This window comes from Ursus maritimus, unplaced genomic scaffold (assembly GCF_017311325.1).
Source record: "Ursus maritimus isolate PB19 unplaced genomic scaffold, ASM1731132v1 scaffold_24, whole genome shotgun sequence".
In the NCBI taxonomy this organism is placed as follows: domain Eukaryota; kingdom Metazoa; phylum Chordata; class Mammalia; order Carnivora; family Ursidae; genus Ursus; species Ursus maritimus.
Window position 1 is genome coordinate 32,408,339 of NW_024424897.1, and position 15,194 is coordinate 32,423,532.

Below are 15,194 nucleotides of genomic sequence, written 5' to 3' on the forward strand. Positions count from 1 at the left end.
TGATTTTAATGCATTTTTTTCTCCTTAAATATTAGCATAAATCCAACTTCAAGCAACCACAGATATATTTTAGACTGGCATAGTAAAGCTATTATGTATATTAACGAACAAACCTCCATCAGTCAATAGCCTTCAAACAAGGATTTCTCAAATTGCATTCCAGGAGGGAGAGAAATGTTAAGATGTAACAGACCCAAAAAAGTGTTAACCTGTATCAATTTGGAAAACACCACTTTATGTAGTGCCAAAGGTGAAACTGAGAAGTTCAATTTTAGTAAATTAAGTATGGTAGTTAAAAAAACCTTTCTATTCAAGACAACCCATTTGAAGTCCTAATTCTGCCATGCACTAATTATATGACTTTCAGAGTCTGTTTATCTGCAAAACTGGAATAATAATATCTACTGATGCTTGCTTCACCGGGATTGTTACAACAATCATGAAGCCATATATGAGAAAGCTTTATAAACTGTTATAGACTAAACTGTGTTCTCCATCAAACTCTTATTTTAAGTCCTAACCCCTAGTAGCTCAGAGTGTAACTATATTTAGAAATAAGGTGTTTAGAGGAGAGAGAGAGAAAGTAGCCCTCTGCAAGACACACCTCAGGGGAAATCAAACCTGTCGACATTGATCTTGGACTTCCAGCCTCCAGAACTATAAAAAGAATACATTTCTGTTGTTTAAGCTTCCTAGTCTGTGATATTTAGTTATGGATCTCCTACCAAATTAATATACTACCAAATGCCATATAAATGATATTCATAACACTCACTATAACTAGGTTTGTATCTTTAAAATGATAATTGTTTATAGCTCATGAAGAATATGACTGGTATCATATGAAAAATATCAAAACTTATAGCTTGTATTCAAGTATTTATTGAATGCATATTATGACGATCCTTCCTTGATCCCATTTCCTTCAAAGATAATTCACTCAACTGAAGTTTATTATTGCTATACACATATTTCCACATGTATTATGTGTTTAGGAATGTCCTGTTTTTAGACTACATAAATACTATCAAGCTATGTCACAATGTAGCCTACATTTTCCACTTACCATTGTTTGATATTTGTTTATTGAAATTTATAAATCTACTCATTTCAGCAGTTTTAAACAGAGTATCATTGCATGAATACAGCATAAGTTATTTTTTTCTATCAAAAGGACAATTGGGTTGCTTCTCTTTCTTCATTATTGAAAGTAACTCCAGAGCGAAGACCCTTGTGCACAGTTCCCTGTACACATACGCAAGTTTCTGTCTTGATATATGACAAGAATCCCAACTTTTTTTTTAATCCAGGAGTATGTTGGCTATTTGGGACCCCTTGCTCTTTCATATTAATATTGGAATTTTACCAAATTCTGAGAAAATTCGTGTTGAAATAAAGATGGAATGCACTTATAGAATGATATCAATAGTATATTTGTAATATTGAACTTTCCCCTAGATAAATATACTGTAGTCCACAAAATGTAATAGGCCACATTATTAAACATAACTATTTTATGTGCCATTAAGAAAAAAAAGTCAATAAATCATGGCTATATCAACTGTTAAGACACATCCCATTTCAAAGATAGTATAACATGTATCTGAGAATTTATGAAATACAGGATATTTCTTCATTCAATTCTCTCATTTTATAATATTGTCTACAAAGGTCTTCAATAGGAGTTCCTGGGTGGCTCACTTGGTTAAGCGTCTGCCTTCAGCTCAAGTCATGATTTCCAGGTCCTGGGATAGATCCCCACGTTGGGCTTCCTGCTCAGCAGGGAGTCTACTTCTCTCCCCGCTCTTCCCCACTGCTCATTCTCTCTCTCAAATAAATAAATAAAATCTTAAAAAAAAAAAAACGGTCTTCAATGTCTTTTATTAAACTTATTCAAAATTCTTCATTTGTTACTATTATGAATGGGATTTTTTTTTAAAGATTTTATTCATTTATTTGACAGAGAGAGAGACAGCCAGTGAGAGAGGGAACACAAGCAGGGGGAGTGGGAGAGGAAGAAGCAGGCTCCCAGCAGAGGAGCCTGACGTGGGGCTTGATCCCAGAATGCTGGGATCACACCCTGAGCCAAAGGCAGATAGCTTAACAACTGAGCCACCCAGGCGCCCCTGAATGGGATTTTTTTCAATTAAGCTTTCTAGCTGATTATTCCTTATATATGAAAACACTATTGATTTTTATGTCTTGAACGAACCAAGATTAGCTCACTAAAAAGTTATATACTTTCTATGGAGATAACCACAGCCTCTGCAAATAATGAATTTTATTTCTTCCTTTCAATATATTTATACCACACTTATGGTCTTATTTAATACACAGGACTGGGGCCGGGGTGTCTCAGTCGGTTAAGTGTCCAACTCGTGGTTTGGGCTCAGGTCATGATCTCAGGGTCGTGGGATCAAGCTCACACCAGCCTCCATGCTCAGCGGGGAGTCTGCTTGAGATTCTCTCTAAAATAAATAAATCTTTTAAAAAGAATACACAGGACCAATACACTCAGAAGTGAAGCAATGACAGGAGGCAAACCCTGGATTCTTTATCAGAGAGAGTCTCATGGTTTTACCATTTAGATTGTTTCCTATAGACCTTTAAAATAAAGTTACTGTAGTTCCCTTTTATTCCTGGTTTGTTAAATAATTTGGCCACGAATGAGAATCAAATGTAATAATACTTTCAAAATCATTATCCTATTTTCTATTTATATATTCATGTGGTTTTGCCCTTTAATCTTGAGTTACAGTCAAGAAGATTTTTCTGACAACGAAACATTCCTTTCATTTCTTTGATTAACCCCACCCGGTCTTGCTTTTTTTTTTTTTAAGATTTTATTTTTACATAATCTCTACACCCCAATGTAGGGCTTGAACCCACAACCCCAAGGATCAAGAGTCGCTCCACCAACTGAGCCAGCCAGACACCCTGGTCTTGCTTTCTTGTTTGTTTTCAAAAATACCCTACTGATTTTTGTCTGCTAGTATATTTTTAAGATTTTGGCATTTAGTTTTCAATAAAATTGGGCTTTAATTTTCTTATATTGTTCTTATGACAACTGGTTATTAATGTTACGTTGTCTCAAAGAATGGTACGTAGCACTTCTGTATTTGCTAAGAAAAAATTATTTATGATAGACAACAGATAAAGATTTAGTAAAAATTTTCCATTAGTCTGAATCTGATGCATTTTGAAGGAGACTTATTACCAATAAAATTTACTTAATGTTTCTTGTTTTAATTATAGACATTCTATGGGTGCCTAGGTAGGCTCCATCACTTAGCTCAGGTCTTGATCTCAGGGTTGTGAGTTCAAGCCCTGCATTGGGCTCCACACTGGGCATGGAGCCTATTTAATTAATTAATTAATTAATTACATACGCTTAAGGGACTCTCGATAACTACAATTTCCTAAATATTATCCTCTTCATAGATTCTACCTCAATAAAGTTGCTCATATTTGTAAAGCACATAGAACACTGTCTATAGTAAGCACTATATAAACATTTACTTTTAAAAATTACTTTTATTATTTAAATTTCTACTGTTATCTGTAGTCCAATTCTTCTTCCCAATATAATAATGGACACTTACTTCATTTTTCGATAACTTACTAGACTATCTATTTATGTTTCTTAAAAACTCAATATTGGGTATGCAGATACTCCCAACTATTTCATGGCACTCTTTAGTGAATTTCATTAATATCTTCACAATTTCTTTCCATTTTATGCTTCTACACTATTGTTCCTTTACTGGCTTCTTCAGTTGAACACTTCACTCATTTATTCACAATTTTCTTAAACTGCATTTTAGACTAAAAGTCTCCTTCTAAATATCCCTTAGCTATGTCTGGTATTTTAATAATTTATCATTTCTTTCTTTTTTTTTTTTAATATCTTATTTGAAAGAGAGAGAGACAGCGAGAGCGAGCACAAATGGGGCGGGGGAGTGAGAAATAGGGAACAGGGAGAGTGAGAAATAGGCTGCCTGCTGAGCAGGGAGCACAATGTGGGGCTCCCATTCCAGGACCCGGGGATCATGACCTGAGCCGAAGACAAAAGCTTAAATGACAGCCACCAAGGTGCCCCAGTAATTTATCATTTCAATTGCAATGTCCTCTTTAACTCAAGGACCATGCAGATATTTAACACTTCAGTGTGTATTTACATACATATGATTTTTAAAATAATGCTTTTGTTTTTGATGTCTACCTTAACTATACTGTGGTCACAGAACATGTTCTTTATATAAATTTATGAAAATTTATACATGATCAAGTATTGAAATGGTTTCATATGGACTGAAAAAGAATATGTATTCTCCATTTCGGGATTCAGGGTTCCACACATACCTTTTAGATAAAACAACTTAATTTTTTTTTCAAATATCCTCTATTCTTAATCTTTTGTTAGTTGGTGCTATTAGTTTATCAGCTAATTAATCACTCACTATAGTGATTTTATCAAAAACTTGTAATTCTGTCAGTATCTGTTTTGTGTTTATCCTAGAATACAAAAGCATAACTGTCTTATCTCCTTATCCTTAAGGTAGAAATGTTCCCTTTTTGTCAGTGTTACTTTTCATCACTAGTAGTGCTTTTTCCCCCACTTTAAATTCCTCATCATTCCCTAGATCTAGGTCTTATTAAGTAGACCACTGTGGGATTTTCTTTAGTTCAGATTAATCCATATACTCAAGATAAAAAAAAATACTCGATTCAAAAATGACCAAAATAGGGAACAAGAAACTGACAGGACAAAGAGAGTACAAGCAGCAAGATGTTAGACTCAAACTTCACCACATAGAAAAATACGATGAATGTGAACATCCTAACACCCCAGTTAAAAGTCGAAGATTACCCAACTGGATTGAAAAGACCAGAACCAATTGTATGCAGCCTACAAGACACAGACTTTAAATATTTAGAAACAAATACATTAAAAATAAAATGACAAAATAAGATATGTCACAGTTGCACTAGTTAAAGATAAAGCGGCTTTTTGTAATCAGATTTCGAAGCAAAAAATGTTATGAGGATAAAGGTCATTTCACAGTGATAAGGGGAACAATCAATCATGAGAATCAACGATCCTAGATGTTTAGGCCCCTAACAGAATGGCTTCAAAATACACGTAGCAAAAACCGATAGAACTGCCGAAAGAAAAGACAAATACACAACTGTTGCTGAAAATGTCAACAGCCCTCTCTCAATAATAAAACTAGACAGAAAATTCACAACAATATAGTAGACCTACACAACATCACCAACCACCTTAACCTCATGACATTACAGACTATCAGAAAAACCCCCCAAATATTCAGAAACTAAGTAATACTTCTGAAGGACCCATGGGTCAAAGAATAAATCACAAAGGAAAAAAGTATTTTCCTTTCCAAATATCTCAAATCAATAACGCCAGCTTCCGTCTTAAGATTTTAGAAAAAGAGCAAATTAAACACAAAGCAAAATAAAACAATGAGATCAAAACAAAAATCAATAAAAAACAAAAACAACTGAGAAAAACCAAAAGCTATGTCTTTGAAAACATCAACAAAAATAGATATCCTCTAGCCAGACTGATCAGGGGGAAAAGACACAAATTACCATTATCAGGCAAGAAAGAGGTGCTAACACTGCATTCTACAAATGTTAAAGGATAACAAGAGAATATCATGAATTTGGCACCAATAAATTTGGCAAATTCTAATGAAATAATTCCTTGAAAGACACAAACCACCAAAGCTCACTCAAGAAATAAGTAATAAAAGGGCACCTGGGTGGTTCAGTCAGTTAAGCATCTGACTCTTGATTTTGGCTCAGGCCATGATCTCAGGGTTGTAAGATTGAGCCTGCTCCACACTAGGTGTGGAGTCTGCTTAGGATTATCTCTTCTTCTCGCCCTGCCCCTCTCCACCCCACGAGCTCGCTCTAAAAAAAATAAAATAAGTAATATAAACTGCTCTATATCAATTAAAGAAACTGAATTTGTAGCTGAAAACCATTCCACAAAGAAAGCAAGGCCCAAATGTCTTCACTGGTGAATTCTGTCAAACATCTAAAGAAATAATACCAATTCAACACAACTTCTTCCACAAAACTGAAGAGGGCATCATTTAAAATTCTTTGAGGCCATCATCAAGATTAAAAGTCTCTGCACAGCCAAGGAAACAGTCAGAAAAACTAAGAGGCAGCCCACGGAATGGGAGAAGATATTTGCAAATGACACTACAGATAAAGGACTGGTATCCAAGATCTACAAAGAACTTCTCAAACTCAATACACGAGAAACAAATAAACAAATCAAAAAATGGGCAGAAGAAATGAACAGACACTTTTCCAATGAAGACATACAAATGGCTAACAGACACATGAAAAAAATGTTCAAAATCATTAGCCATCAAGGAAATTCAAATCAAAACCACACTGAGATACCACCTTACGCCAATTAGAATGGCAAAAATTGACAAGGCAAGAAACAACAATTGTTGGAGAGGATGTGGAGAAAGGGGATCCCTCCTACATTGTTGGTGGGAATGCAAGTTGGTACAGCCACTCTGGAAACCAGGTGGAGGTCCCTAATTAAAAAGGTTGAGCTGCACTATGATCCAAGCCAGACTCACTGGGAATGTTTACCCCAAAGACAATAAGAGAGATCGAGTGAAGAGAAGGGCCATATGCACACCAATGTTCATAGCAGCAATGTCACAAACTACATGGAAGGAGCCGCAGATGCCCCTTCGCAACAGATGACTGATCATTAAAAGTGTGGTCCATATATCAATGTAACATTATCAGTAATCGATAGGAACGAAGTCTCAACATTTGCTACATGGACGCACTGAGGAGATAATGGCAGAAATAAGTCAAGTAGAGAAAGACAACTATCATATGATTTCTCTCATCTATGGAACATAAGAACTAGAATGATCAGTAGGGGAAGAAAGGGATAAAGAAAGGGGGGATAATCAGAAGGGGGAATGAAACATGAGAGACTATGGACTATGAGAAACAAACTGAGGGCTACAGAGGGGAGGGGGGTGGGGGAATGGGATAGGCCGGTGATGGGTAGTAAGGAGGGCACATATTGCATGGTGCACTGGGTGTTATACACAACTAATGAATCATCGAGCCTTACATCGAAAACCGAGGATGTACTGTATGGTGACTAACATAATATAATAAAAAATCATTATAAAAAAAAATTACTCTAATAACAAAGCCAGACATACTTTGAGAAAAGGAAATTACCGTCTAATATCACTCAGGCGCAAAAATGCAAAAATTCTAAACAAAATCTTACTTAATCCAATACAATAACGCATTAAAAGGACAATACATAAACCAAACCAGGGTTTTTATCCCAGGAGTACAAAGTTGTTAAAATATTAAAAAAAAAAAAAAAAGTTAATGGGACATCTATGTAGCTCAGTCGGTTAAATGTCTGCCTTTGGCTCAGGTCATGACCCCAGGATCCTGGGATGGAGCCCCGCATCAGGCTTCTTGCAAAGGGGGGATCCTGCTTCACCTTCTGCCTGCCGCTCCCCCTCCCTGTGCACACTCTTTCTCTCTGAGAAATAAAATCTTCAAAAAAAAAGTCAATCCATTTAAAGAATGAAAACAGAAAACCAAGTGATAATCTCAATAGATGCAGAAAAAGAATTTGACAAACTCCAACATCCATTCTTAATAAAAATTCTCATCAAATAGGAACAGAATTCCAAACCCTGATAAAGAATATCTACAATAGGGGCGCCTGAGTGGCTCAGCTGGTTGATCATCCAACTCTTGATCTCAGCTCAGGTCTCCATCTCATAGTTGTGGGTTTGAGCCCCACACTGGCAACCAAGCTGGGCGTGAAGCCTGCTTTAAAAAAAAAAAAAAGAAAAAAGAAGAAGAATATCTACAATAAATCCACTGCTAACATCATACTTGAATCAACATTATACTAGAAGTTGTGGTCAGTAAAACCTGACAGGGACTTAAATAAAAAGCAGATCAAAAAGAAAACTCTCTATATTCAGATAACATGATCTCTCTGCAGGCAATCCCAGGAATCTACAAAATAGCTACTAGAACTAATATATTTAGCAAGATTGAAGGATATAAGATCAATATACAAAATCAATTACATAAGCACAAGAAATCAGAAATTAAAATTTTTTAAAAATACCGTTTACTATAGCATCAAGAATTCTGAAATACTGAATAAATCTGACATAAAATGGGAAAAACTTGTATCCAGAAAACTACAAAACACTACTGAAATTATAAAACACCTAAATAAATGGAATCTTCATGAACAAAGACTCAGTATTAAGATGTTACATCTTCCTAAAATGATTTATAGATCCAATGCAATTTCAATCAAAACCCCAAAACTCTTTGGGTACAAATTAACAAGATGATTCTAAAATTTGTACAGAAATGCAAAGAACCTGGAATAGCCAAAGCAACGCTAAAAAAAAAGAAGAGCGAAGCTGGAAAGCTAACATTACCTGTTTTATTATAAAGCTATGGTAATGAAAACAGTGCAGTACTGTCATTAAAAATAAATAAATCAATGGAACAGAATAGAGCCCAGAAATAGACCAATGTATATACGGACAACTAATTTTTTAAAAAGATGCAAAGACAATTCAGTGAAGAAAGGCTGGTCTTCAACAAGTGCTGGAAAAAATGGACAACCATATACAAAAAATAAAAAGATAAAAAAACTACCTTGAATCCATACCTCACATTAAAAGTAAATAAATAATTCAAAAAAGACCATAAACCTAAATATAAAATCTAAAACTACAACTTTTCTGCAAGAAAACACAGGAAAACATTTTATGATCTTGGGTTAGGTAAAAAATTTCTTAGCTATGACACCAAAAGAACAAATTGATAATTTATACCACATTAAGATCAGAACAGACACCTCAACAAAGAAAATATAAGATGGCAAATTAAGTTCAAGAAAGGATGCTTAACATCATTAGTTGTGAGACACATGCAAACTAAAGCCATAATAAAATACTATCACACTCCTATGAGACTAGTTAAAATTCAAAAGATTGAGTATATTACGTGTTGGCAATGATGTGGAGGAACTGGCACTCTCACAGACTACTGAGGGAAATATAAAATGGTATGATCACTTCAGAAAATAGTTGGCAGGCACTATAAAGTTAATCATACACCTACCAATTAACCAAGCCATTCTAGCTAGGTATACCTAAGAGAAAAGGAAATATATGTCCATATATAAATTTGCACATGAATGTTCATTACAACTTTTTTTGTAACAGCCAAAACAGGAAGCAACCCAAATGACCATAAACAGTTGAACAGAAAAACAAAATGTGACATATGCAATACAATGTATACACACACACACAGAAGGGGCACCTGGCTGGCTCAAAGGAGCGTGGGACTCTTGATCTTGGGGTCTTGAGTTTGAGCCCCACACTGGGTATAAAGATTACTTACGTAAATAAATATTAAAAACAACAACAACTAAGGAATACTACCCGCAATTAAAAAGGAAAGAACAATTGATATATGAACGAATTGCAAAATAATTTTGCTGACTGAAAGAAGTCAAACATAAAATAAGGACATAATATATATGATTCCAATTATAAACAACTCCAGAAAATGCAAATTTACCTATGATAGAAAGCAGACAAGGGGGTTGCTGGGGGAGGAATTGTGGGGAAAAGCAGGAGGAGAATTTATAAAGAAGCACAAAGAAATTTAGGGAGATAATGAATATGTTCACTATCTTGACTATGGTGACAGTTTTACAGGTATATACTTTATCAAAATTTATCAAGTTACACACTTTAAATACATGCCAATTATTGTCAATTATTCTTCAATAAAGCTGTTAAAAAAAAAAAAAGAGCACACAGATCCCCAGATCCCTGCCCCTATACCACCATAGATGGTTTAAATTTGTCCCAACACTCCAGCAGAAAGGTGCTAGTTTATTCTCTGGAAGCGAAAAACAGTCTCTGGACTAGGGGAACATGCACAATTAAAAATGAGAATATTAGAGAGAAAAACAAGAATCTTTAAGTAAATATTCACATGCTGAATTCTATTAAGCTGTCAGTCAAGTGTAAAGACTGAATAAAAATACTTTGAGACATGCAGTCTTGAAAAATTTATTCAGGGGCACCTGGGTGGCTCCATTGGTGAAGCATCTGACTCTTGATTTCAGCTCAGGTCATGATCGCAGGACTGAAATCGAGCCCTGAGTCGGGCTCCACCCTGGGCATGGAGCCTCCTTAGGATACTCTCTCTCCCTCTGCCCCCCACCTCCGCCCTTCTCTTGCTGTCTCTCTCTCTCTCTCTCTCAAAAAAAAAAAAAAAAGAAAAGAAAAATTTACTCTGAAAAATTTTCAGGAAAACTAAAGGAGAATATGTGATACCAAAACAAAAAGAGAGAGGAAACCATGGAAATCAGGAAACATGGAATTCGACCCAAGAAATAAGTAAAAAGGGGGACCTGTATGGCTCAGCCAGTTAAACATCTGCCTTTGCCTAAGGTCGTGATCTCAGAGTCCTGGGATTGGCCTGGTGTTTAGTTGAGCTCCCTACTCAGTGGGGAGTCTGCTTTTCCCTCTTCCTCTGCCCCTCCCCCAACTTGCGCACTCTCTAATAAATAAATAAAATCTTTAAAAAAAAAGTAAATGGAAAGAAGTAAATGGAATCCCCAGGATGATAATTAAAATAATCATCTGAGGAAAGAGCTATGTATTAGGCAAAGAGAGGAATTCAAGAATTCCAAAACCAAAAATAAGACAGATTAATATGTCAAATATTATGTAACGCTATACACTTTATTCGTTCCCTATGTACTTCATCCCCACCTACCCCATTCTTCTTCTTCTTTTTTTTTTTTTTTAAGATTATATTTATTTATTTATTTTTGTCAGAGAGAGAGCACAAGCAGGGGAAGGGGAAGGCAGCGGGGAGCCCGACACGGGGCTCGATCCCAGGACCCTGAGATCATTACCTGAGCCGAAGGCAGACACTTAACCAATTGAGTCACCCAGGCATCTTCCCACCTACCCCATTCTATGAGGGCAGACGTTTTTGCCATTTTGTCCACTGCTGTGTTCTGAACATCTAAAAAAATGCCAGTTATATATTTGGTACTTAATAAAAACTTCCTTAACAAATAAAAATGTTAATTTTACCATAGGAATCACTACACAATTGGCAACATTCTATCTCAAAGTCACGACTTAAGTCACAATGTTAGAAGATTTTTTATCTTTTATAGATTCACAGATTTCTATGGGCTATTCCCCATAAAAAATAATTGCATTCTTACAAAACAGAGTATATCTTATTAATTTTATCTTGTTCCTAAACATGATGAAGAAAACATGAAAAGAATCAGCTGATTCCTATTTCATAAAAATTTCTAATATAGCACATAGATCTCCCAATCTTCTGGTCTTACATAATTCTGTTCAAAAAAATAATCTTTTTAAAGCCTGTGGATAGACTTGATTTCATTATATTTATTATTTCATCACCTGGTGCTCTACCTCCTGAAGTAAGGATTCCAAGAGCTCTGTTTCTTGTGTTAGAGATGTCTTCTGACCTATTGAAAAACACAAACACCAACACTCAGGCTCACTACTGGTTAAGAATGAAATTAACTTTCATTGAACATAGTCAATAATAAGGAATCAACTTCAACTAAACAGAACTTCACTACAGCTACCCTAAAAAATTTTCCAGAGCTTTAAAAGGCTCAATCTAATATTGCAGTAGCTTTGACAAGGGGATTTCAGAATCAACACTAACTACAATTTTAGACAAATTCCAATTCAGGTCTATTAAATTCATCTAGGAATACACAATGAAAATATATCCTGTAAGGAAATTAATGTTATTATTTCTTCCAAAGAAATATAAATATCTAAAAAAGTACATTTTTTACTCAATCACCTCTTCTGAAGTAACACTTCCCCAGAATTTAACTGTGGCTTGAAAAGAGGAATATAGTAAGTTGGCCAGATGTTACATTACATGTCAGCAAACGGTATGTTCTTTAAACATAAGAATCTGTTTAGAAAGAGAGAGCGAGAAAGAAAGAAAGAAAGAAAGAAAGAAAGAAAGAAAGAAAGAAAGAAAGAAAGAAAGAAAGAAAAGAAAGGAAAGAAAGAGAAAGAAAGAAAAGACCACACAAAAATAGTCTCAAGAAGCCGGAAAAACACAGGAAAAGGGAATTATTATTACGGAATTACTATAGAGAAGGAAGAAACTGCGTTACATGTTGGGAAAAAAAAAAAAAGATGATGACAAGGCAGGCATGCCTGCCAAATCAGGCCATTTTCTTTGGAAATCACTAAAGAGCTAGAAGCATACATACCCATGAGATTAGCAGAAGTTATATCGATTATGTGGAATGTTATTTGATACAGAGGAACATTTAATAGGTGAAACTTCTTTGAAAGCTATCTTTTCCTAGCCTCTAACAACTCACCAAATTTTACTCTTTCAAGGCTGAAACTCAAGGAGGCTCAAAGCCCTACATTATTCCAACAGCGTAGGAAAACACTCACCCATTAGTGTTATGAGCTTATTCTTCAACTGTGTGTCTAACCGTGCAATCATCATCTCCACTGCATTCCTGATTTCCCGAACACGCTCATCTTTGGCATTTCGAACAGCTTCTACATTTCTTTCCTAGAAGATAAACAGGTTAAAAAAAAAAAAATTGAAGAGTTTTTAAAACAGAAGCAAACAGACATTAGTGCAATCACTGCAATTATTCTTAAAGTCAGTTGATTTCCTCTTTAAAAGTTGCAACCCAATAATACTTTTTAATTGTTTATATGTCACAGGAAACTCACTGCTTTAAAAAACTGTGCACTACGAATCAGGAACAAAATCCTTAAATGTAAACAAAGCATAATAAAGTACATGCTCTTTTAACAGTGAAAGATATGTAATTTAAAAATATTGGTTAGATAACATATACAAAACACATCCTCAAAGCCCCAGTCATATCTCTGTCAGAAAACCACTACTCAAAAATAAAAGAGTATACTGATGCCAGGTTCACATCATGCAAAACCCTAAAACAAATGAAAAATTTCAAAACCCGTATCTACTCTAGTTTACAAAGTTTTAAATTTTTTCAGAAGAAAAAAACCCAAGATTTTCAAAGATTGCACAGTACATTGCAGATTTCATAAAGCATATCACCAAAAATAGAAAGCAATCTTTTCTATACTTATTATAAATACAAGCAGTGAGAATTTCTATGTTACAACACTCTCCCTAAAGACCAAATTATGCTGCCAAGAGAAAATAACAGGAAATTTAGGTGAAGTCCAAAAAGAAGCCATTCAACTTGTTTATATTCCAAAATTACTTTGTAGGTAGCATACATGCAACTCAGAAACATTACTTTTTGTATAAGAAATGTTACAAAACAATGGTTTGAGTCTTGACTCCTGAAAGGGTAAAATTAAGACATCTTAAGTTACGGATGGTCCTCAAACCTCACTAGTTACAGCTATCATTCTGGCAACTTTAAACAAAATATATTCCAAAAGTATATTCAGTACTTAAATGTTTGAAACTTATCACATTTCCCCATATAAATAATATTATAAATGGCAAACACCTCACCAAAGCTGTTTGACCCATAAAGTATCTGAAGAGGAGGGTATTAAATATTACTCTTTCAATTCTGTAGAGTTCTAATTCAAAACATCAGAAATAGTTCATTCACTGGTAGCAAAAACACTCCCAAAAGCTGAGGGTCCAAAGAATGAATGACTTAATGACTTTATAAAAGTCAATATTGATGATTACTAACTCTCTATCAAACAGCCTTATTTAACACATTCATTTTCTATTTCTGCATAAGAAAAGGCATTTCTCTGGCTCCAAATGTGGAACAGGCCAGCGGTGTGGATACAAATTTTCAGCTAGTCTGAAGTTGGTGAAACTGCCTATAAATATATCTTACCAGATTTTCAAATCTTGATTTCAATGTAATTGATTTATAGTATAAAAAGAACATACATTACATAGGCTAGACTACACAATGGATAATGATCTTTCAGTAAGCAGTCTTACCACTTCTTGAACTAAGCTGATCAGTTCCATGAGACGCCGACGAAGTTTGGCTACCTCTTCGTTCACTTTAGTAACATGCTGCTCATAAATTTCTGCCAAAGGTTTAAAGGTATGTCCACCATGCTATTTAAATTAATAAGAATAGTTTTAGAACATTTTCTTTTACCTCAACCATTTATACTTCTTTATTAAAACTCCATGGATGCTAATAAACTGGTAAATATTTTCAAATGAATTTCTTTTGGCTGTCTTTACTTTGTTAAAATCAACAAGAGCTTTCCTAAAATCACTTGGCCCATATATGAAATCCTTAAAGAGTGCAGATAAAGAACTTTAGCAAAAACATTTATACTTATCTAGAACTCTGTACTCATTAGAAAGAACCAAAATCTTTAACCACGGCTTAAACCATCTGACACAACTTTATTTGCCACTCTCTTCTTGGTCAGCACTAGCCTTTTTCATGTTCTCAAAGTTCTTTTCACTAGGCCTTTGCAAAATTAACTCTTTCTTGGGTGCATGGGTGGCTCAGTTGGTTGAGCATTCAACTCTTGATTTCAGCTCGGGTCATGATCTTGGGGTCATGATATCAAAACCCGCATCGGGCTCTGTGCTCAGTATGGGGTCTGCTTGGTATTCTCTCCCCCTCTCCCACTCGTGCTGTCTCTCTCTCTAAAATGAACAAATAAATCTGGAAGGAAGGAAGAAAGGCAGGGAGGGAGGGAAAAACTGTTAACAGGCAAGTTCTTACTAGAACTGTCTTGTTCAACCAAAGCACCCAACCATGATCTCTAAGATAAAAAAGATATAGATTTTTGCATATCCATTTAAATATGGAAAAGAATGTTTCCATTACTTCTTACTAAATCCATTTAAGCACGAAATTGTTTAATGTTTCCATTACTTCTTACTAAACCCATTTAAGCACTAAATTGTAAGAATTCAGTTTTTTCTACTCATCACCTTAGTTTTCACATCTTAACAGAAAACTCTCTACTCTACTTGGCTGAGCTCTACTCAACCAAGCTGCCTGTCATTCTCTCCCTAAAATATGCTGAAGCCCAAAGAATGATCAATTTTTTTTT

The 15,194-nt window shown here is 35.0% G+C and overlaps 1 protein-coding gene across 6 annotated transcripts in view; it reads right to left on the minus strand.

Moving 5' to 3' along the window:
* Positions 1–15,194, minus strand: part of TRIM37 (tripartite motif containing 37) — a 136,670-nt gene that overhangs the window by 99,652 nt on the left and 21,824 nt on the right. For all 6 annotated transcript variants that reach the window (XM_008695488.2, XM_008695492.2, XM_008695491.2 and 3 more), the window contains exons 6-8: positions 14,110–14,232; positions 12,582–12,705; positions 11,547–11,614 (exon numbers count right to left, since the gene is read on the minus strand). In XM_008695488.2, the coding sequence (XP_008693710.1) occupies positions 11,547–11,614; positions 12,582–12,705; positions 14,110–14,232 (315 nt within the window). The remainder of the gene's footprint in view (positions 1–11,546; positions 11,615–12,581; positions 12,706–14,109; positions 14,233–15,194) is intronic.